At 42.9% G+C, this 22,497-nt stretch overlaps 1 protein-coding gene across 1 annotated transcript in view; it reads left to right on the top strand.

Moving 5' to 3' along the window:
* The window catches only part of thumpd2 (THUMP domain containing 2), a 46,021-nt gene extending 25,740 nt beyond the window's left edge, over positions 1 to 20,281 (top strand). Inside the window, exons 5-10 of the mRNA XM_080192925.1 lie at positions 2,133 to 2,185; positions 2,405 to 2,492; positions 10,992 to 11,063; positions 12,194 to 12,308; positions 13,260 to 13,380; positions 18,751 to 20,281. Coding sequence (XP_080049051.1) covers positions 2,133 to 2,185; positions 2,405 to 2,492; positions 10,992 to 11,063; positions 12,194 to 12,308; positions 13,260 to 13,380; positions 18,751 to 19,075 — 774 coding nt within the window. The 3' untranslated portion in view covers positions 19,076 to 20,281. The remainder of the gene's footprint in view (positions 1 to 2,132; positions 2,186 to 2,404; positions 2,493 to 10,991; positions 11,064 to 12,193; positions 12,309 to 13,259; positions 13,381 to 18,750) is intronic.
* The last annotated feature ends 2,216 nt before the right edge of the window (positions 20,282 to 22,497 follow it).

The following is a 22,497-nucleotide window of genomic DNA, read 5'->3' as shown; positions in this document are numbered from 1 at the left end:
TTCCCTTTTCAGCAACATTCAAGTTATGTATTATCAAAATGGATTTGGTTTAAGAAAGGTTCTACTTTTATTATAATTACATTTTCATTTGCAAATGGCCACGTACCTGTCAAATATCTGAATTCACCATGCAAAGTGAAGGTCACCTCAAAGCAGAAGGATTTTGACATTTTTATAACTGTTGAATAAATCTAAAAATATTAAATAAGATATTTTATGTCTGTATAATATCAAGTTGCAGAATGAGAGTATTTTAATAAAACATAAGATTGTGTGCCATCATGAAGGACTCCTTTGTCAGGATACAAAGCACTTCAGTCGCAAATATTCAGTTACTTGGCCCAGTTAGAAATCTGGCTAAGTTGACTGGAAATTTGCTGGAAATCTGGAATCGCACGACGCTGGAAATACACAGGCCTATGTATGTTTGAGGAGTGACCTCTCTTAAATATTTCCAATTTTTATAACTAAATTATTTGACTGTATCATTGTCAGCAGCTTATGTTTTGCAAAGCTTGTATCTTTGTAACTGGTGAGAGAAAATGTAATGTGGTATTTCTGATTGTTATGCTGTACAGTATCAGCAACGAAAGTCTACACTTTTTTTTCCACGTCCTCTGGCAACATATTTGCTTGCATGTTCCCCACCAAAGGGGGGGCAGTTTAGAACGGAGTTGAGGAAGAACTTCTTCACTCAAAGAGTGGTGAATCTCTGGAATTCTCTGCCCGTTGAAGTGGTGGAGGCTACCTCGCTAAATATTTTTAAGACGTGGGTTGATGGGTTTTTGATAAGAGAGGGGATTAAGGGTTATGGGGAGAGGGCGGGAATGTGGAACTGAGCCACGACAGATCAGCCATGATCTTATTGAATGGCGGGGCAGGCTCGAAGGGCTAGATGGCCTACTCCTACTCCTATTTCTTATGTTCTTATATACTGTGTGATTGATCCTGTGAATAGTCTATAATGCTGGCCTTCTTCAAATTAAATGAAGTCACTGACTGTCAGTTGTCCTTGTGACTTGCTTCACTGGAGTAGCTGGGAGGAAGTATCGGTTTAATTTTGACTAACATTAACATGTAACGTAAACACTGCATCATCTAAATATAACAAAAATAGTAGACACAAATGGGCTGTGGAAGGATTGTTTTGAACAAAATATTTTTTGGTTTCTCACTCTGTTTCTTTTCCCCTTTTGCGGATCTAATGTTGCAGGTTCTTAAATTGGGTAAAGAGACATTTAATTTGCCCACTATAATTTTTCCAAATCCTTCTGTCTGCAAATGGTCAGCTTGTTTCTGGTAGCTGTCAGTTCTAATATCTAAAAGATGGGCTAGGGGAGGGGAGAGTGGAAAATGAAGGAGAGAAGGGGTGTGCAGGGTGATCTCAGAAGGACTGCTTACTGTTTTCACTTTTATGCAGATTTTCTAACTCCCCTCCTGCTCAGTGAGTTTGCCTGCCTTATGATCCCAACATCCTATCCTCCCCTCTATCTCCAATCTCTGCATCTCTAATCCTGCAACACCCTTTGACCTAAAGACTGTGCTTAGTCAAGCAGAAATATTGTGACACACTACAAGATAGGTCACAATATGCCAACTAAAAATGTCAAAACAATGACAATGTATCTTTTCAAAATGGGACTCGCCTAAGCCAGTTGCTAAGTTTAGTGTCACAGGTAGGCTTTCATTAACACTGCAACGAAGTTACCTTAAAAATCCTCCTAGTCGCCACACTCAAGCGTCTGTTTGAGTACACAGTGAGAATTTTAACACGGCCCATGCATCTAACCAGCACATCTTTTCAGACTGTGGGAGGAAACCCACGCACACACAGGGAGAATGTGCGTGACATTGACCCAAGCTGGGAATCGAACCCAGGTCCCCGGTGCTGTAAGGCAGTAGTGCTGACCACTGTGCCACCCTACCACTCTAATCCTGCTTCACCTCAACACCAGGCATTGATGTGCATCAAAAATGGGTGTGTTCGATATGTAATTTTAGGATCAACAATTCAGGATCCGTTTTTGTTCTACATGGTTTTATAGTTGAAACTTTGACTCGTAAAACTATAAATGAGTCTTGAGTATGTTTTTGTGGTGGCTCAGTTTAATTTGATAAAATTTTCTTTGCAGATTTATGTTCATTTAAGTGACATTCATTGTGTGGTTGGGATTCCTATTGTAAGGTAATTTTATTTTTATACTGGAAGCTTGGTTAATGTTATTAAATTCTTCGAGATTTGACATAGTCTTGGTTACATTTATTACTGGTGCAAATCTGTAGTTCTGTTATCAAGAACTTCTGAAATTTGTGAAAGTATGTATATTTTGTAATTACATTTTTCAAGCTGATGCCATTAGGGTTTGATTACAGGTTCCAACTAAAGTATCTTGTACATTTCCAGAGTTCCTTTAGCCAGCAGGGATTATATTAAAAGTGCTGGACTGAGATCTACAGTGGCTTGGGCTATGGCATATCTTGCTGACATCAAGGTAGGTAATGCAAAGAAAAATTGAAACTGTGGATAATAAGCGAATAGAAGGAAGAGCAGAATAGGCTCCATGAAATTACAAACATCTATTTGAATACCGAAATTAGATTATAGAATCACACAACAAAGAGGCCTTTTGGGCCTGTCAGTTCTTGGGGGAAAAAACTTCCAATCAATCCCAGTCCCCTGATTTTTCTTGAAAATAAATTGTTTTTGTTATTTAACCAAGTGCAGCATCAAGGAGTGCTGGCAATATTTAAGTCCGTGGGATTCAGGGAAACCTCCACTGGTTGGAGTCATGCCCAGCACAAAGCAAGATGGTTGTGGTTATTGAAGATCAGAGGGTGCAGTGGTTTTGTTACTGCACAAGTAATCCTGTGGTTCAAATCCCACCATGGCAGATGGTGGGATTTAAACTCAACAAAATATCCTGAATTAAAAGTCTAATTATAACTATGACGCATCTCAAGACTTGCACCAAAATTGGGAGAGCTGGCTCACAGACGAGTCAAGCCAACAACCTGTCATGCTCACAGAATCATGCATTGCAGATAATGTACCATCATCACCATTCCAGGATATGTCCTGTCCCATTAGCACAGTGGTTAGCCTTGCTGCCTCACAACGCCAGAGACCTATGTTCGATTTACAGGTTAGCTCACTGTGTGGAGTCTACACGTTCTCCTCATGTCTGCATGGGTTTCCTCCAGGTGCTCCGGTTTCCTCCCACAGGCCAAAAGACGTGTTGCTTGGATGCATTAGTTATGCTAAATTCTCCCTCGGTCTACAAAGTGTGGTGACTGGGGGATTTTCACAGTAACTTCGTTGTAGTGTTAATGTAAGCCTACTTGTGACACTAATGAAAAAAAATAATAAATAAGGTGGTGGGTGGCACAGTGGTGTACAGTCAGAAGGGAGTCCTCAATATTGACTCTGGACTCCTTGAAAGTCTGATGGCACCAGGTCAAACCTGGGCAATGAAATTACTTAGAGAAAGCATCGAGGGGGGCAAGGAAGCAGAATGTACTCTGGATGGGGGACTTCAATTTCCAACAACAAGAATAGCTGCGTAGTACCACCACAGATGAAGCTAGCAAGATCGGCTGGATTGGGACTGCGGCAGGTGGTGAGGGAACCAACAAAAGGGAAATACATACTTGATCTCATCTTCACCAACTACCTGCCACAGATGCATTTGTCCATGACACAATCATTACGAGTGACCATCGCATAGTCCTTGTGGAGATGAAGTGTCATCTTCATGTGGAGGATATCCTCCATCATGTTGTCTGGCACTACCGCTGTGCTAAATGGATTAGATTTGATCTGATCTTCAAGCAAATCTAGCAATTCAAGACTGGGCATTCATGAGATGCTGTGGGCCATCAGCTGCAGAATTGTAGTCAACCACAATCACCTCATTGTCTGGCATATTGTCCACTCTACTGTTACAACCAAGCCAGAGGATCAACCCTAGTTCAGTGAAGAGTATGGAAGGGCGTGCCAGGAGTAACATCAAGCATTTGTAAAAATGAGTATCCATCTGGTGAACAAGACAGGACTACTTATGTGCCCAGTAGCATAAGCAGCAAGTTTAGACCACAACCAACGGATCAGATCTAAACTCTGCAGTCCTGTCACATCCAGCTGGAAATTGTTATGGACAACTCTTTGGATGAGGAGGCTCCATAAATGTTCCCATTCATAAAGATGGAGGAGCCCAACACATCAGTGCAAGAGAAAAGGCTGAAGCACTTGCAACAATCTTCAGCCAGAAGAATGATGGGGATGATCCATCTTGGCCTCCCAGCATCACAGACATTAGCTCCAGGACATCACTGCAAGTCATTCCTATGATAGTATCCTAGGCCTAACCATCTTCAACTGCTTCATTAATGATCATTCTTCCATCATAAGATCAGAGTAGGGATGTTTGCAGATGTCCAGCACCATTTGCAACTCTTCAAATACTGAAGCAGTCCATGTCCAAATGCAGCAAGACCCGGACAATATCCAAGGTTGGGCTGATAAGTGGCAAGTTACATTCACACTACATAAGTGCCAGGCAATGACCCTTACCAACTAGAGAGGACCTAACCATTCGTCCCTTGACGTTCAATCCCATTACCATTGTTGCATCTCCTACTATGAACATGCTGGGGGTTACTATTGACCAGAAACTGAACTGGACTAGTCATATAAATTCTTTTGTCACCAGAGCTGGTCAAAGGCTAGAATCCTGTGGTGAGTAACTCACCCCCAAAGTCTGTCCGCCATTTACAAGGCACAAGTCACAGGTGTAATGGAATACTCTCCACTTGCTTGGATGAGTGCAGCTCCAACAATCATCAAGCGCAACATCATCAAGGACAAAGCAGCCTGCTTGATTGCTACCCCTTCCCCAAATATTCATTCCTTCCACCACCAACAAACATTGGCAGCCATGTGTACCATCTACAAGATGCATTATAGGAACTCACCAATGTTCCTTAGGCAGCACCTTCCAAACCCATGACCATTACCACATTAGAAGGACAAGAACAGTAGATATCTGGGAACTTCACTGCCTAGAAGTTCCCTTCGTGCTGTTGGGTCAGAATCCTGGAATTCCCTCCCAAACAGCACATTGGATGCACTTATAAAACATAGAACACTAAAGCACAAACAGGCCCTTTGGCCCACGAGTTGCGCCGATCACATCAACACCTATCTACAACCCCCAATCCCATAAAACCCCATATACTCATCCAGAAGTCTTTTAAAAGACCCCAGCGAGTTTGCCTCCTCCACCACTGACGGCAGCCGATTCCAGTCACTCACCACCCTCAGTGAAAAGCTTACCCCTAACATCACTTCTGTACTTTCCTCCCCGCACCTTAAATCTGTGTCCTCTCGTAGCGACCATTTCAACCTGGGGAAATAGCCTCTGAGAATCCACCCTATCCATTCCTCTCAACATTTTATAAACCTCTATCAGGTCGCCTCTCAACCTTCGTCTCTCCAGGGAAAAGAGACCCAGCTCCCTCAACCTAACTTCATAAGGCATGCCTCCCAGTCCAGGCAACATCCTTGTAAATCTCCTCTGTACCCTTTCAATAGCTTCTACGTCTTTCTTATAGTGAGGCGACCAGAACTGTGCACAGTACTCCAAATGAGGCCTGACAAGGGTCTTATAAAGTTGCAGCATTACCTCCCGACTCCTAAACTCAATCCCTCGATTAATGAAGGCCAGTACACCATACGCCTTCTTGACCACCTCCTCCACCTGCGAGGCCGATTTAAGAGTCCTGTGGACCCGGACCCCAAGATCCTTCTGCTCCTCAACACTACTAAGACTCCTGCCCTTGATAGTGTACTCGTTCATCCCGTTGGTTCTGCCAAAATGGACGACTACGCATTTATCCGCGTTGAAGTCCATCTGCCACTTCTCCGCCCAGTCCTGCATCCTATTTGTGTCCTGCTGCAACTTTTGACATCCTTCCAGACCATCCACAACACCACCGACCTTCGTGTCATCAGCGAACTTACTCACCCATCCCTCCACTTCCTCATCTAGGTCATTTATGAAAATGACAAACAGCAAGGGTCCTAGAACAGATCCCTGGGGCACTCCACTGGTGACTGACCTCCATTCAGAAAAAGACCCATCCACAGCCACTCTCTGCCTTCTGCAAGCAAGCCAGTTCTGGATCCACAAGGCCAAAGGCCCTTGGATCCCATGCCCTCTCACCTTCTCGAGAAGTCTTGCGTGGGGGACCTTATCAAACGCCTTGCTGAAGTCCATGTACACCACGTCCACGGCACTTCCTTCGTCAATGTGTTCAGTCACATTATCGAAGAACTCAACTAGGCTTGTAAGGCACGACCTGCCCTTGACAAATCCATGCTGACTATTCCTGATCATGTCAAACTTCTCCAAATGCTCGTAAATCTTGTCCCTCAGAAGCCTCTCCATCAGCTTACCAACCACTGAGGTTAGACTCACCGGTCGGTAATTTCCCGGGCTATCTCTGTTCCCTTTCTTGAAAATAGGGACTACATCCGCAATCCTCCAATCTTCCGGAACCTCTCCCGTCTCCATTGACGACGCAAAGATCATCGCCAGGGGCTCTGCAATCACTTCCCTCGCCTCCCACAGTATCCTGGGGTATATCCCATCTGGTCCCGGCGACTTATCTATCATGCTAGAATTCAAAAGTTCTAACACATCCTCCACCTTAATATCCACAAACTCGATCTTTTCCATCTGCTGCAAATCCGTAGCAAAATCTCCCAGATCAGCTTCCACCGTGAATACTGAGGCAAAGTACTCATTAAGCACCTCTGCCATTTCTTCTGGTTCCACACAGACCTTTCCCCCTTCACCTTTTATAGGTCCTATCCCTTCTCTTCTCATCCTTTTACCTTTCACATACTTATAGAAGGCCTTGGGATTCTCCTTAATCTTACCCGCCAAGGTCTTCTCATGACCCCTTCTGGATCTCCTAATTTCCCTTTTAAGCTCCTTTCTACAGTCCTTATACTCCTCAAGATCCTTAACCTCTCCTAGTTCCCTGAACCTTTTGTACACCTTCCCTTTCCTCCTGACTAGGTTCAACACAGCCTTCGTGCACCACGGTTCCCGCGACCTACCAAAACCCCCTTGTCTCATCGGAACGTTGTCATGCATAGCTCCAGACAAACATTCCTTGAATATCCGCCACCTTCCTTCGGTACTTTTCCCTAAGAACGCCTCCTTCCAGTTTATTTGTCCAAGTAACTTCCTGACTTCTTCGTATCTCCCCTTACTCCAGACAAACACCTCCCTAGCCTGCCTGATCCTATCTCGTTCCAATGCAATTGTGAAGGAGATAGAATTATGGTCACCATTCCCAAGATGCTCTCCTACCGAGAGATCCATCACCTGCCCTGGTTCATTCGCCAGTACCAGGTCAAGTACAGCCCCTCCCCTCGTAGGCTTATCCACATACTGTGTCAGGAAACCTTCCTGAACACACCTAACAAACTCCTCCCCATCCAAACCCCTTACCCTAGGGATATTCCAGTCGATGTTTGGGAAATTGAAGTCTCCCATCACGACAACTCTGTTATTAATACATCTCTCCAGAATTTGTTTCCCTATCTGCACTTCAACTTCCCTGTCACTATTGGGTGGCCTATAGAATACACCCAGCAAAGTTTTCGACCCTTTGCTGTTCGTAACTTCCACCCACAGAGACTCTGTAGATAGTCCCTCCACGGCATCCTCTTTCTCTGCAGCCATGACACTGTCCCTGATCAACAGTGCCACTCCACCACCTCTTCTGCCATCCTCCCTGTCCTTCCTGAAGCATCTGAAACGTGGCACCTGAAGTACCCAGTCCTGTCCCAGAGACATCCAAGTCTCCGTAATGGCCACCACATCACAATCCCAAGCATCAATCCACGCCCTAAGCTCATCTACCTTATTCACTACACTCCTTGCATTAAAATATATACACTTCAGCCCCTCAGACTGGGCATTTCCCTTCTCCACCCCCTATCTAACCTCCCTCCCATACTGCCTGCGGTCCTCCCCTACCTGGGAGCTAACCTCCTCCGTCCCAGTTTCCCCATCGCAATTCCCTCCCCCCATCCTTATACTTCAGGGACTGCAGCAGTTCAAGGAGGCAGCTCATTACCACCTTCTGAATGGCAACTAGGGATGGGCAATGAGTGCTGGCCTAGCCAGTGATGCCTACATCCCGTAAATTATTTTTAAAAAACGTTTCCGTCCTGGTACGTCACCGCAAGATTTCCTCCAGATAGTGTCCTAGGCCCAACCATCTTCAGCTGCTTGTTCAGTGTCCTTCTGTCCATTGTTCACCACTGTTCATGCCTCCTGGATATGGAAATGGAAGCAGCATGCGATGGTGCAGGGGGACCTCGGGGTCCTTGTGCATGAGTCGCAAAACAGGTGCTGCAGGTGGTCAGGAAGGCGAATGGGATGCTGGCCTTCATAGCAAGGGGGATTGAATATAAAAGTAGGGAGGTCTTGCTGCAGCTGTACAGGGCACTGGTGAGGCCGCAGCTGGAGTAGTGTGTGCAGTTTTGGTTGCCGTACTTATGCAAGGATATTTTGGCCTTGGAGGGAGTGCAGAGGAGGTTTACTAGGCTGATACCGGAGTTGAGGGGGTTGAACTATGAGGAGAGGCTGAATAAACTAGGTTTGTGCTCATTAGAGTTTAGAAGAATGAGGGGAGATCTCATTGGGACGTATAAGATGATGAATGGGACGGATAGGATAGAGGTGGAGAGGCTCTTCCCGCTCAGAAAGGACAGTAGGACTAGAGGGCACAGCCTCAAGATAAAGGGGGGGCAGTTTAGAACGGAGTTGAGGAGGAACTTCTTCACTCAAAGGGTGGTGAATCTGTGGAATTCTCTGCCCGTTGAAGTGGTGGAGGCTGCCTCGCTAAATATTTTTAAGACGTGGGTTGATAGGTTTTTGATAGGCAAGGGGATTAAGGGTTATGGGGAGAGGGTGGGAATGTGGAGCTGAGACACGACAGATCAGCCATGATCTTATTGAATGGTGGGGCAGGCTCGAGGGGCTAGATGGCCTACTCCTGCTTCTATTTCTTATGTTCAATCCATTTCCATTTTCAGCAAGTTCTGGGAAACATTTGATGCTTAGGCTTGTGTGGTGGCAAGTAACATTTATGTGAAAGAAGTGCCAAGCAATGATAGCCACCAACAAGAGAAAATTTCATCATCTTCCTTGAGTTGATGGATTGCCGCTGCTATCAACATCCATGGGATTACCATTGACCAGAAATTGAACAAATATTGCAGCTGCAAGGGCAGGTCAGAGACTGGAAATTCTGCAGTATGTAACTCTGCTCCTGACTCCCCAAAGCCTGAAACTCCTCTGCAAGGCATAAGTCTGGGGTGTGATAGAATACCCCTGAGAACACTGACTGAGTGCAGCTCCAACAACACCTAAGCAGTTTGACGCCATTCAGGAGCAAGAGAATAAATAGCTTTGTTGGCATCCCATCCACTATCTTTAAAACATTTATACCTTCTGCCACTGAAACAACAGCAATAATGTGTACCATCTACAAAATGACCACAACCTCTTACCACCTTGAACGGCAAGGATAGCAGATGCATGGGAACACCACAATCTGCAAATTCTCCTCCAAGCTACACAACATCCTGACTTCAAACAAACTACCGTTCCTTCGTTGTCGCTGGATCAAACTCCTAGAACTCTCTAACAGCACTGCTGGCGTACATGCACCTGGAGGACTGCAGCAATTTGTGTGCAGCCCACCACCACCTCAGCATAATTAGGATGAACAACAAATATTGGCTTTGCCAGTGATGCCTCACACGCCGTGATAGTATGTGGGGTGGGGGATGGGGATGGCATTGCTTCAGCCGCCCTTGAAATTATTCAGCTGTATCAGAAAGAATTCTAATACCGAACCTTCAAGGATTCCATTGTACATTGGAAAAACAGTTCACCGTTACTTTATATCTCTCCGACAATTTTGAAATCATGCTGGCAACATCTCTAATTATTTTGGCTTCAATTTCTCTAATGAAGCTAATTAATTCTGCTACCTTTTTCTTTTATTGTGCCAACATATCCATTATGTTCCGTAATGCACAGGGTAGTTTTAAACTCAAGCCTTGGCATTTTTTTTCTTTCTAGCTGCTAGTGGATAATGTGAGAGATATGACTGTATAGGCTCTCATGTTATGACATCCAATCTAAAGCGTTAACAATTTGACAAATTATGTTGGAAGTTTGAATGACAAATTGATTAATGGAAGTAATAGTCAGTTTCTTTCTCTCTGATCTGCCAGTTTTGGTCCAATGTATGTCTCAGCTAAATGAAGAATTGAGTTGTCAGTCACTTGGTAGTACAGAACTTGAGAATTGCTGAGGAAACAGACATGTTGTCAAAGCTTTTCAAATTGTTGCTCCCTTTTGAAATTTAGCACTCTTGCATCTGTCCCGATGAGTACAAGATGAAAGGCTTTTGAAGGCGTGTCTTTTTTTTCAGCAATACTCAGTTGATAAAATATAACCAAGCAAGCAAGTGATTGGCAGGTAGACTGGGCCTGAATGTGGGAGTTTGGGATTCAACTATGCAATCGAATGAGCAAAGAAGTTAATCCTTCAGTCATTCTGTGGTCCAAATAGATATGAAAATCCTTCACAGTGTTGAAGGCAGAGAATTTCCATGGGTATCGTATGCTAGAAAATGAGATTTTTAATGTTAAACTGGAAAGGAAGGTTAAATGATGGTCCAGCAAGTCCTGATTGAGGTAATGATTGCATTTCTTCTCTACAAGTTTCCATGATGTTGTTCCCAAGAAAGCGACACGTTCTAGCCAACTGTATCTAATATATAATTGCTGAACCATAGAATTGGATTTTGCTGGGTAGAGTGCTTTGCAATAATAGATTTAGAAAATATTTCATGCACAGTATGAGCATAAAACTAGTTTTTCTCTTTTTTTTGTCCAGGCTGGTTCGCTAGTGCTCGACCCAATGTGTGGATTAGGAACCATTTTGCTGGAAGCTGCCAAAGAATGGCCTGTAAGTAATTTTTCAACACTAGTTTCAAAACCATTTGTAAGCACACGGTGTAGTCAGTGAAGAAAAGGCAGGACCCAACCGTTTCTTCTCTGCGAATATCAGAAATAGAGTCTTGTTTCAAGTGCCTCATCCATCTGCCCTTTTATACTTTGCCATAATTAAACATTGCTGATCGTGGGTGAAGCATTGAAGCTGTAATGCAGAAATTACTGAGGAGCTCTGCTGAAAGTCAATTTCAATTAAGTTGATTGCTAAAGGACAAATTGCTGAATACAAGTGATAGATTTGTTTTTCGAAAACAAAATGACAAAAATTACTTCATTTTTCTCATGGTAAGAAAAAGAATACTGAATTCTTACGTTGGCAGTAGTTTTGTAGAGCTAGAAGTGAGTGCTGCTTTGCTCAACACTGCAGTACAGGCACAAATGCTCTACCTCTTGTCTTGCTGATCAGAGTTCTTGCTTTGATTTGTGCGTGGTTTATTTTCCAATTATTTCCTTTATAGTGAAGGATTTTTGCTGCTGGAAATCTGAAAGAAAATTGGAAAGTACTGGAGGTATTCAGGTCAGGCAGCATTAGTGAGAGTGAATTAGACGTGAAGGGTGGGATTTTACTGCATCGCTCGTCCCAAAACCGTAACAGTAAAATCCTGCCCGAGATTAATGGACCTGCCCATGGTCCACCCCTCTTTCACACAGATTCCTGTGGTAGGTGGGGCAGTAACATTCCAGCAAACCCTTCAAGTCAAAGAATTTTCATCAGAACTCTCTTCACAGATGCTGTCAGACCTGCTGTGTATTTCTAGCATTTGTTGTTAGTATTTAACATATTACAGCATTTACTGCACAGCTAGTTGTCTTGAGCACTACTGCAAGTCCTTAGTCTTAACTGCCACTATATTGAGGTTCCCAAGATAGGCTAGATTTTTTTTCTTGCTTAGGATAATGGCCCTTACTATTCTGGGTTGAGATATATTGATGGAGGCAGCATGCCTGAGCCAGTGACTAATGCTTGGCTTTCAACTTAAAAAGGAAGGACACAAAATATTACTGTTTTTAGAAATCATAATGAAAAGATGTCCTATTTATTTGAGCATATTCCTCTTGATGCATTATTTTTTGTTTCCCAAGAATGCATATTATCACGGAATAGACAATACCATCTCACAGTTGCAGATGGCATCTGCCAATGTGTGCTTTGCAAAGCTGACCAACAGCATTGACTTGACAAGAGCTTCTGTCACAGGTAATAAGGATCTCCTATAAAGACAGCATGAGTTCTGCAATTTTATGATAACAGAAATTCCTTATTCCCCCTCTGGAATATTGGGTATCTACATTACATTAACTTCCGAATGTGACTTCACTTGAACAGGCTTTGATTAGGCTACATATTGGTATCTGTGTAGTGCTAAATTTTTAAGATGGATGGATGTTGCTTTATTTTTTACGAGTTGCAAGTATCTTGTTTACATTTACAAACTTCCAATTTAGATCTAAATGAGAATTGCATTTCTGAAAGCATCCTTCACTTTCCCTCTAATTACCATTCAAGGTTTAGGTATATTGGACAACCAGGTGAGGTTCTTTATTTCACATGCTTCTGAAAATATTAATAATTCTACAGAGATTGAGCTCCTTCAGCACTAACTTTATAGATGGAATCCCCATAGTGGTAAAATGATTCGTTATGTGATAATCCAATATAGTAATTCTTAATGAATTCAGTTGCAGCCTTAAGGGTACTTGTTAGAGGTATGCCTGATAGCAACTGTGATGGAACAAATTAGATCTACATCCTTTATATAAGGAAATTTAAATATTACATACAAATGTTCCTTGAGTTACATCGTTGGGATAGGAGTGCATCACAAGTACACTTAGTAATGTTCCATTATTTCCTTGTTTAAAAAAATGTATTCAAAATTGATGAGGACAGAATGCAAGTTCATCCTTGTGTTTTGTACCTATTGTTCTTTTAAAAGGAATCTCCATATTAATACCTAATTAGATTAGTACTAAAACTAATTGGTTAATTAACAAATCAGTACTAAAATTGAAACCTTTGAGTGGATTTTGATGAAAAGTAGTCAATTTAACTTTGATTTTTGTTGCTTCCAAAGAGGGGTTTGTGACCAAATTGAACCTCGCTTCATTTTAAAATGTGCAACATTGATTACTGGTTTACGTCTTGCAGAATTGCCTCTACTTGCGGAAAGCATTGATGTGGTCATCTGTGACATTCCATTTGGAAAAAAATTTAAAATTTCCCAGGACACAAAGACAATAATGCCGTACATTCTAAAAGAGATGGTGAGGTAGGATATACATGTTCTCTCTCTACACGTCAAGTTTGATTTTTGAACCATTTTGTTGAACTTGGGATGCAGCAAGTGATCAAGAAGACGAATGGAATGTTGGCCTTTATTGCGAGGGAGATAGAATATAAAAGCAGGAAGTTCTTGCTGCAACTGTACAGGGCACTGGTGAGGCCGCATCTGGAGTACTGTGTGCAGTTTTGGTCCCCTTATTTGCAAAAGGATATATTGGCCTTGGAGGAAGTACAGAGAAGGTTCACCAGGCTGATACCGGAGCTGAGGGGGTTAGCTTATGAAGAGAGATTGAATAGACTGGGCCTGTGCTCGTTAGAGTTTAGAAGGCTGAGAGGGGATCTTATACAAGATAATGAAGGGGCTAGATAGGGTAGAGATAGAGACATTCTTTCTGCTTAGAAAGGAAAACAGAACTAAAGGGCACAGCCTCAAAATAAGGGGGAGGCAATTTAGAACAGAGTTGAGGGGGAATTTCTTCACTCAAAGGGTAGTGAATCTCTGGAATTCTCTGCCCATTGAAGTGAAGGAGGCTACCTCGTTGAATATATTTAAGTCACAGGTAGATAGATTTCTGATAGACAAGGGAATTAAGGGTTATGGGGAGAAAGCGGGAAAGTGGAACTGATCCACTTCAGATCAGCCATGATCTTATTGAATGACGGGGCAGGCTGCAAGGGCTAGATGGCCTACTCCTGCTCCTATTTCTTATGTTCTTATGTTCACTTGCAGCCATGGCATAGAGGAACGGGAGATAATTAATTGGAATGACAAAACTCCCTTTTAAACATCCAAAGAAGTTGAATTTTATTGTGGAGGCAAAAGTTCCACTACCTGGGCTGAAAGCGAGAGGTCTACAGTGGGATAGTGGCTGACACCAGGCCTGATTTCTTTATCAAGGATGGTTGTCCACCCCTGAGGGTAGCTGATGTAATCAGATTTGGCTGCTCTCAGCAGCACTTATAGGATGAAGGTGCATCGAGGGCTGTGCACCCTTGAAAGTGTAATAAATGGGGTCTGCTGCTGTCTGAGCCAGCCACGTTCCAGTGATTTGAGTAGTGAACGGTGGAAGGATAATTGCTGAGGGTAGGTAGACAATACTATTGAGGCACTGTCCTCACTGGGACAGTGTCCCCATGGAATGGCAAAAAACTCACTGAGGTAGCTAGAGTCCCTTTAAATTGCCCACTTAAGTAGTTCAGTTGGACTCCTAGTGGGCAGCCATCTCCCAGTTTTTTTGATAGTGGCATGACAATGGGAAGATGTTGGGCATGTCCCTGATACCTTCCTCTGCTATATTGCCAACGTTTCTACCTTCCAGCCCATCACCAAGCGACTGTTTTTAAAATCTCACCCAAGGTTTGCGTGTTTTTGTTTTGGGGAAAGTCTGCAAAACTGTATTTGTGTTAATCCAGCTATTTCTAGTTTCCCATGCAGTATTCTCTGTAACATGGTGATAGAATAGAGATTGTTGAAGCAGGGATACTGTTGCTGGCTTACTGATCAAATTCCACCAGTGCTTATTAAGAGTACACAGTGTACTTCCAAACTGCTTGGGAATAAATTTTCAGCTGAAGTTCATCTTGCCAGAGCTTGAATTTTACAAATTGGAGTGGAATTCCCACAGCCACATGAGGGATGTTTCTTACTTCATAGTCCACTCTGTGAAATAGTTGGGAAAGCAAGAGCGTAAATTGTCCCCGTGTTCTCATTGTAGGCACAGTGAAGTGTAATTTTTATTGCACTTGTTAGATTCTTTCATTTACACTAGGAGAGGTTTATAAAATTAATTTGTTGTCTTGGGAGATGTTTGATTTAGACTGTGGGTGGGGTTATTTTGTTCCGGTAAAACACAAATGGGACTCTCATCTACCTAGCTTTAAATATAAATCTGGATGGTAGTGTAGACTTTCAGATTTTGCCAGTCCCTGTACAATAAACTGTCCCCTTATTTGGCCTATGTTGAACCACTAGTGATTCTCCCCAAAGGTGCGACATTGAGCGTTCTATTATAGCCTGCACCATCCTGCTTTCGTGATCGATGAGAATGATATGGCGATTTAGCTGTTACAGGATTCTTCTTCATACGTTCCACTTCACATATAGCTAAGGTATTGCTGCCGTCCCCTGGACAAAATCACCTGGAAACACTGTCCCTTTAAGAAATGTTTGTATACTCAGCAGTCAGCTGTCACTTTTTTGTCCTGTCATAGGAAATAGTAGCAGGCATAGGCCATTCAGCCCTTCAAGCCTGCTCCAACCTTATTTATGATCATGGTTGATCATCCAAATCCATAACCTGTTCCCACTTCAACCCATATCCTTTGATCCCTTTAGCCCCAAGAGTTGTATCTAACTCCTTCTTGAAAGCGTACAATATTTTGGCTTCAACTGCTTTCTGTGGTAGTGATTTCCACAGGCTCACCGCTCTCTGGGTGGAGATTCTTTCCTCCTCTCAGTCCTAAGTTGTTTACCCTGTATCGTTGCACTGTGCTCCCTGGTTCTGGGCTCCCCACCATTAGGAACAATCTTCCTTCATCTACCCTATCTAGTTCTGTTAGGATTTTACAGCTTACTATGAGATCCTCCCTCATTCTTCTAAACTTCAGCAAATATATCCTAACTGACTCAATCGCTCCTCATATGTCAGTCCTGCCATCCCAGGAATCAGTCTAGTAAACCGTCTCTGCACTCCCTTCATAGCAAGAACATTTTCCCTCAAATAAGAAGACCAAAACTGCACACAATATTCCAGTGTGGTCTCACCAAGGCCCTGTATAAATGCAGCATGACATCCCTGCTCCTGTACTCTTGGCCTTCGTAGTGAGAGGATTAAAGACTATTTACCTTCTTCAGTGCCTGTTGCATGCTTGCTTGCAACAACTGGTGCACAAGGGCACCCAGGCCTCACTGCACATCTCCCAATCTATAGCCATTCAGATAATCTACTTTCCTGTTCCCTTCCAGTTTTTGCTACTAAAGTAGATAACCCTATTTTTATCCACATTATACTGCATCTGCCATGCATTTGCCCACTCACTCAACTTGTCCAAATCACATTGAAGCATTTCAGCATCCTCCGGACAACTCACCCTCCATTCAGCTTTGCTTCATCTGCAAATTATATATTTTTTTCCCTCTGATAGCTTCTGTATTCCTGCTGCAGTGACATTACCACAACACCACCATCTCCAAGAACCCCCAACAAACTAACCAGACTGTACTAATAGCCTACACCATCAAATCTCTTGAGTTGTCTTCAGCTACTTCAAAAGCGAAACACATCTTATCTGTCTGATTTGTGAACGTATCTACTGGTTACTGCGTTGTTGCTCTGCCATTTTAGGAGCCCGATTTTACCAACAATTTGTGCCCATTTTTTTGGGCACAAAATCATGGTAAAGTTGGGTATGAGGCCTTTATCGCGATCTGCACCCGAATCCTTGCAGATCATCACTTTACTGATCAGCAGGGATCCATTCAGTGTCCAAATTGGGCGCAGTGACTATATAAATGCATTTGCATGCGTTTAAATTGAATTAATGAACTTCCCACCCAACTTTATCAGCCTTTCCCCCTTTACTACCATGTTTACCAATCCAGAACCATGCTTCCAGGGCTGATCAATTGTAGGACAGAAAGCCTTCCCAATTACCCTGCTCAATAAGAACTGTTCACTTATTAAGACCTCCTTCTCCGAGCTAGAACCACCCGCACTGCTACAGCCAGCATTGCAATAGCAGCAGCTCCACTATAAAACAAAACAGATGTGCTTGATTTTGAGGGAACAATTTCTGAATAAAATCTTAGTTGGGTGCTCCAGTCTCTGAAAAGCTCATTCAGTGTTTCCAATGGCTCTCTGACTCAGATCAGTTGTGGGGTTGGGGGTGGAGACAGGTCAGATCATTCTCTGGTTGGAGGGGGGAGGAGGGGAGTGAGGTCAGATCGTTGTCTGGTTGCGGGGGGGGGGGGGGGGGGGGGGGGGGGGGGAGGTGGGTCAGATGTATCTCTAGTGGGGGGGGGAGGGCTGATCATTGTGTGGGGGGGGGGCACTGATCGTTGTCCGGTGGTGGTGGGAGGTGGGGGGTCGGGGGGGGGGGGGGGGGGGGGTGGTTGCAGGCGGTTCTTCAGTCAGATGGATCTCTAAGTCCAGAATCGGCACTTAGAATGGAAATGTTAAAATCGGGCCCTAGGTCTCAACTACTTCCAATAGATATGATCATTGGTCAATGATCTTCTGAGTAATATCCTGGATTTATTTGAACAGGCCAGTTGGTTTAAAAGCTGTAATTATTTATTGAAAGAAACTTATCAGGCATTGTGTTGATTTCTGAACTGTGGGTCTCATGCACAAAAGTAAGACCTGTGTTTCTTAACAACTGTGAACATAAGAACTCGGAGCACGCATGGGCAATTCAGCCCTGTGAGCTTGCTGCGTTATTCAGTGTGATCATGGCTGGCCTCATCTCCACCTTCTTCCTGCCCACTCTCTATAACCCTTCATCCCGCTACTAATTAAAAACCTAGCTATGTCAAATTTGTTTAGTATTCCAGCATCCAGTGCACCCTGGGGTAGAGAATTTCATAGATTCACAACCCTTTGAAGTATTTCCTCCTCATTCTGTTTTAAATCTCTACCCCTTAGCCTAAAGCTATGTCCTCTCATTCTAATATATCCAACGAGGGGAATATCCACTCTGCATCTACACTGTCAATCCCCTTTAACATCTTGTATCCCTCAATTAAATCTCCTCTCATTCTTCTAAATTCCAGTGCGTGTAGACCCTGACTGCTCAATCTCCCTTCATAAAACAAGTCCTGCACCCCTAGAATCAATCTAGTGAACCTTTTCTGAACCACCACTAAAGCATTTACATCCTTCTACAAGTAAGGGGACCAAAACTGTGCACAGTACTTCAGGTATGGTTTAACCAGTGCCCTTTACAGTTGCAACAGCATTTCCCTACTTTTATTGCTCTATTCCATTAGTAATGAATGGCAAAATTCCATTTGCCTTCCTTATTACCTGTTGCACCTGCATACTATCTATGATTCATGCACAAGGACACCCAGATTCCTCTGCACCAAAGCATTTTGAAGTTTCTGTCCATAGATTGCCTTTTTGTTCCTCTGACCAAAATGCATGACCTCACTCTGATCCAGCCCATTTGAATTCAGTTAGCCACAGGGTGGCAAAATTCACACCAAAAACTGACCTAGATTGGAGTTATTTCATTGAATGTACTGCAACCAAATTGTCCTCAAAATGTCCTCAAACCTTAAAGGTTTTTGCTAAAATTTGACATGGCTGTAGAGTAAATATTCTTAATACTTGTGCTCATTTTTTTTTCCAAATAGGGTGCTAAGCGTCAGTGGCACCCTGGTGCTGCTACTTAGCCAGGAACTCTCAGTAGATATACAGCAATGGCAGAAACTAAAGAGCCACCCGACTAACAAGGGAAAGCTTGATGATGCCCAGCAGAATGCAGATACAACCCCAATGGAACCGAGTACACATCCAGCTGAAAAGGTTGACATGGAGAACATGTCAGCCGCTGAAAATGAGCATGCTGAAGTGAAAAGAGAGGTTTTGGCCTCTTTAGTACCGACAGGTATCTTTCAAGTGAGTCTTGGTGTAACTGAAGCCTCCATACACAAGTACAAAAAAATTTCAGTAACGTGAATGAATGCATTGCCATTCGCTGAAAAAGTGCTCAGTCTGTCCATGGGCTGTGCAAGAATTCAAAGCGAGGTCTGGTTTTCAGAAAGGTAAGATTACTAAAGAATTGCTGAAAAGAGAATAGCTGATAGCTACACTCACAACCAGTTTAAGATAATCAGTTGAGCTCTACCATGGCTCATTTATATTCGCTAGAAGCGACACCCGTTCCTGCGCAGGAACCCATTCTCTGCAAACAAAAGGAATATGTTCAAGTCGAGTTCCCTTTTTGAATTTACAGAGTGCTTGGGGAACCTGTTACCAGTTGCTTTCTTTATAGCGAAACTTTAGCTAATTGGAATCTAGTTGGAACCAGTCGGTCTTCCTTTCACCTGTAGCATTGTGATCATTGAAATTGGGCATTCTTGGGTTTGTCCTGATGAGTGCAAGATGAAAAGCTTTAGCAACATGTCACACTTTTCAGTAATATTCAAGTTCTACCAAATGACTGCATCAAAATTTATTAACAGTCACGTCAGTCCTTATGCAGTTTTACACAGGGTAAATGGAGAGCCTTTGGCTGATGAGCAAACTCACCACCATGAAACCTGGATCAATTTAATTCCTGTTTAAATATGGCAATGCCCTACTCCTACCAAAAACCAACATCAATGGGCTGTAGCCGGGGTTTTGTGGGGACAGAGCATGACCAGATGGTGAAGGAACACAGTTTGGGGAGAGAAACCTAGAGGCTCCAATGTGCTTTCCATTATAGCTAACCAGGAATCTCTCCCAGTCTTCTTGCCTGACAGTGGCTTGTGTTGGAAGAACTTGCAGTTAATACTCAACCTGTTTGGCCACCTTATGGACACACCTTACTTGGCTATCGAGTCCTAGGGTAGAACTGGAAACCAGAACTTATGACTCAGAGGCACAGATACTAACCTCTGCACCACAGGGACCTCCTGCAACTGTAACTGCAAATTGGCCCCACAGGGTATAGTATGCCTTAAACCCCATCAGTAGAAGCTAGTCTGGAATCTCAGAGACATTGAAAAGTGGTGATAAATTATCTGAGAAGACTGAAGCAATGAAAATGTTATCAAACGTTTTGGATTCTGTTTGTTTGAATGATGTGAAAATGTATTGAATGAATAAACTTATTATTTGTACGTGTGGTTGGCTGGGCCATGTGTTCACAGTTGTATAATCTGTATTTTCAATAAAAGCCAAATGTCTACAAATTAACATAGCTTCACTGTTTTAACAAACATAAAGCGATGTTTTTTTTGAATGAAGATGCAACAATTTTACCAAGTCGTCTGTCGTTTGCTTTCTCATTTACAAATAAGCTACATTATGACTAGTACACACACATCCAACTAGCGACTGAAAACTGATCTGTAACAGCAGGTTGGGTACAACATGTACTGCTGCCTTCAGGGGGAAAAGTCAAATTAATATTTTCTGTGCATACGATAGGAGCATCTCTACATTAAATCAATCTTTGCCTGCAAACCAGTAAATTCACATTCCGTGGAAGTACATAAATAGGTTCAATGCAATTGTAGTTTTATTGAGGGAAAACATTGTGGTTTGCCACCAGGAATGTTTCCTTCTCATCAGCATGTTCATATGTTCAGTTATTTCAATGACTTTCTGTATCTATACAGTTATTTAGTGCACTTGGCGAAAGTGAACATATTGTATCCTTTGTGCACCTGACTTGTGTACAAAATATTTGTTGGAAGTAATTTGGAATCTTCCACTTACCAACGCAGATTATCTAAGGTTTGAATATAGCTTCTACCAGCATTAGTGTCTCTTGGCTGACTGCTACACTGACTCATCCAGTTTATTTATTAGTGTCACAAATAGGCTTACATTAACATTGCAATGAAGTTACTGTGAAGATCCCTGAGTCGCCACACTCTGGTGCTTGTTTGGGGATGCTGAGGGAGAATTTAGCATGGCCAATGCACCCAACCAGCACATCTTTCAGACTATGAGAGGAAAGCAGAGCACCTGTAGGAAACCCACGCAGACACAGGGAAAACATGCAGACTTCACACAGACAGTGACCCAAACCAGGAATCAAACCTGGGTCTCTGGTGCTCAGCATTGCTAACCATTGTGCCACCGTGCCGCCCTCTGGAATTGCACAGGTAATATATGCTGTGGATAGCTGAGTTCAGATTCAAATTGGAGAAACAAATGTGAAATCGAGGGTGACGTGGTTCTTTTTGAGTGTTGGGCACAGCAGACAGCAATTGGGTTGACATCCAGACTCTTCAGTATCAATCTTATTGTTGAAGATTTGCACTCAATTGCTGTGGCATCAGACCACAGGAACATCAGTGATCATTCATGTCTGTATTCCAGGAAACAGCTTCTCCTGCGTTGAGAAACAACACTGGATCAATGCTTTTTTTTTGGAGAACAGGGCATTCTCTTTAGATCTCCCGGAGGAAACCAACTGAAAGCAAAGAGGTACCTCAGATAAAAGCACAATACGATGGATGCTGGAATCTGAAACAAAAGGTGAAAATGCTGGAAAATCCCAGCTGGTTTGACAGCATCTGTGGATAGAGAATAGAGCCAATGTTTTGAGTATGGATGATCCTTCTGAGCTGAGGTACCTCAGCCTAGATGTCTCAACTTCCATATGTTGTTCCTTTTGTTCCAGCTTCATTTTCCAGGGAAGTTCATCCTATTTTTGGCGCAATCGAAGTGCAGAATGTTGAGGACTGCCAAACACTCCCATCTCCAGCACAGCAACTATTTCTATAAGGGAGTTATTGGTTTATAGGTAACTTTATCGTGATCCAATCTCAGATTAGAGGTTGGAAGTACTTCGCTGAGGATTTGGCATTTCCTGACATCTGCCATGGTTACTGGGTCCCATGAACTGAGGGCAATCCTTTACCTTCGCATTTACCTGATACCAGAAACTTCCTTATTTGCAAACCCAAGTTTTTAGTCATCTGCTCTAATACCTCCGCATGTGGCTGTGTGTTTTGGAATGTTTTATTATTTTAATTTGTTTTATTATTGATTGATAAGGGGTTATGGGGAAAAGGCAGGAAAATGAGGGTGAGAAAAAAATCAGCCATGATTGAGCAGATTCGATGGCTGAGTGGTCTAATTCTGCTTATATGTCTTATGGTCTAAAGGTGCTATTTCAATACAAATCTACCTTTCTCCACCAGATGTGAAAGGTTAAACTTATAAAATTCTTATAGGGTTGGACAAGGTAGATCGAGAAAGAATATTCCCAATGGTGGGGGAGTCCACAACAAGGGCTCATAGTTTGAGGATAAGACGTGAACCTTTAAGAACTGAGGTGAGGAGAAATCTCTTCACCCAGAGGGTGGTGAATGTGTGGAATTCACTACCACGGAATGTTGTTGAAGTTAAAATATCTGATTTCAAGAAAAAAATGATGA

This window comes from Carcharhinus amblyrhynchos, chromosome 7 (assembly GCF_965287045.1).
Source record: "Carcharhinus amblyrhynchos chromosome 7, sCarAmb.v2.hapA, whole genome shotgun sequence".
In the NCBI taxonomy this organism is placed as follows: Eukaryota; Metazoa; Chordata; class Chondrichthyes; order Carcharhiniformes; family Carcharhinidae; genus Carcharhinus; species Carcharhinus amblyrhynchos.
This window is presented reverse-complemented; position numbering and strand designations above follow the sequence as displayed.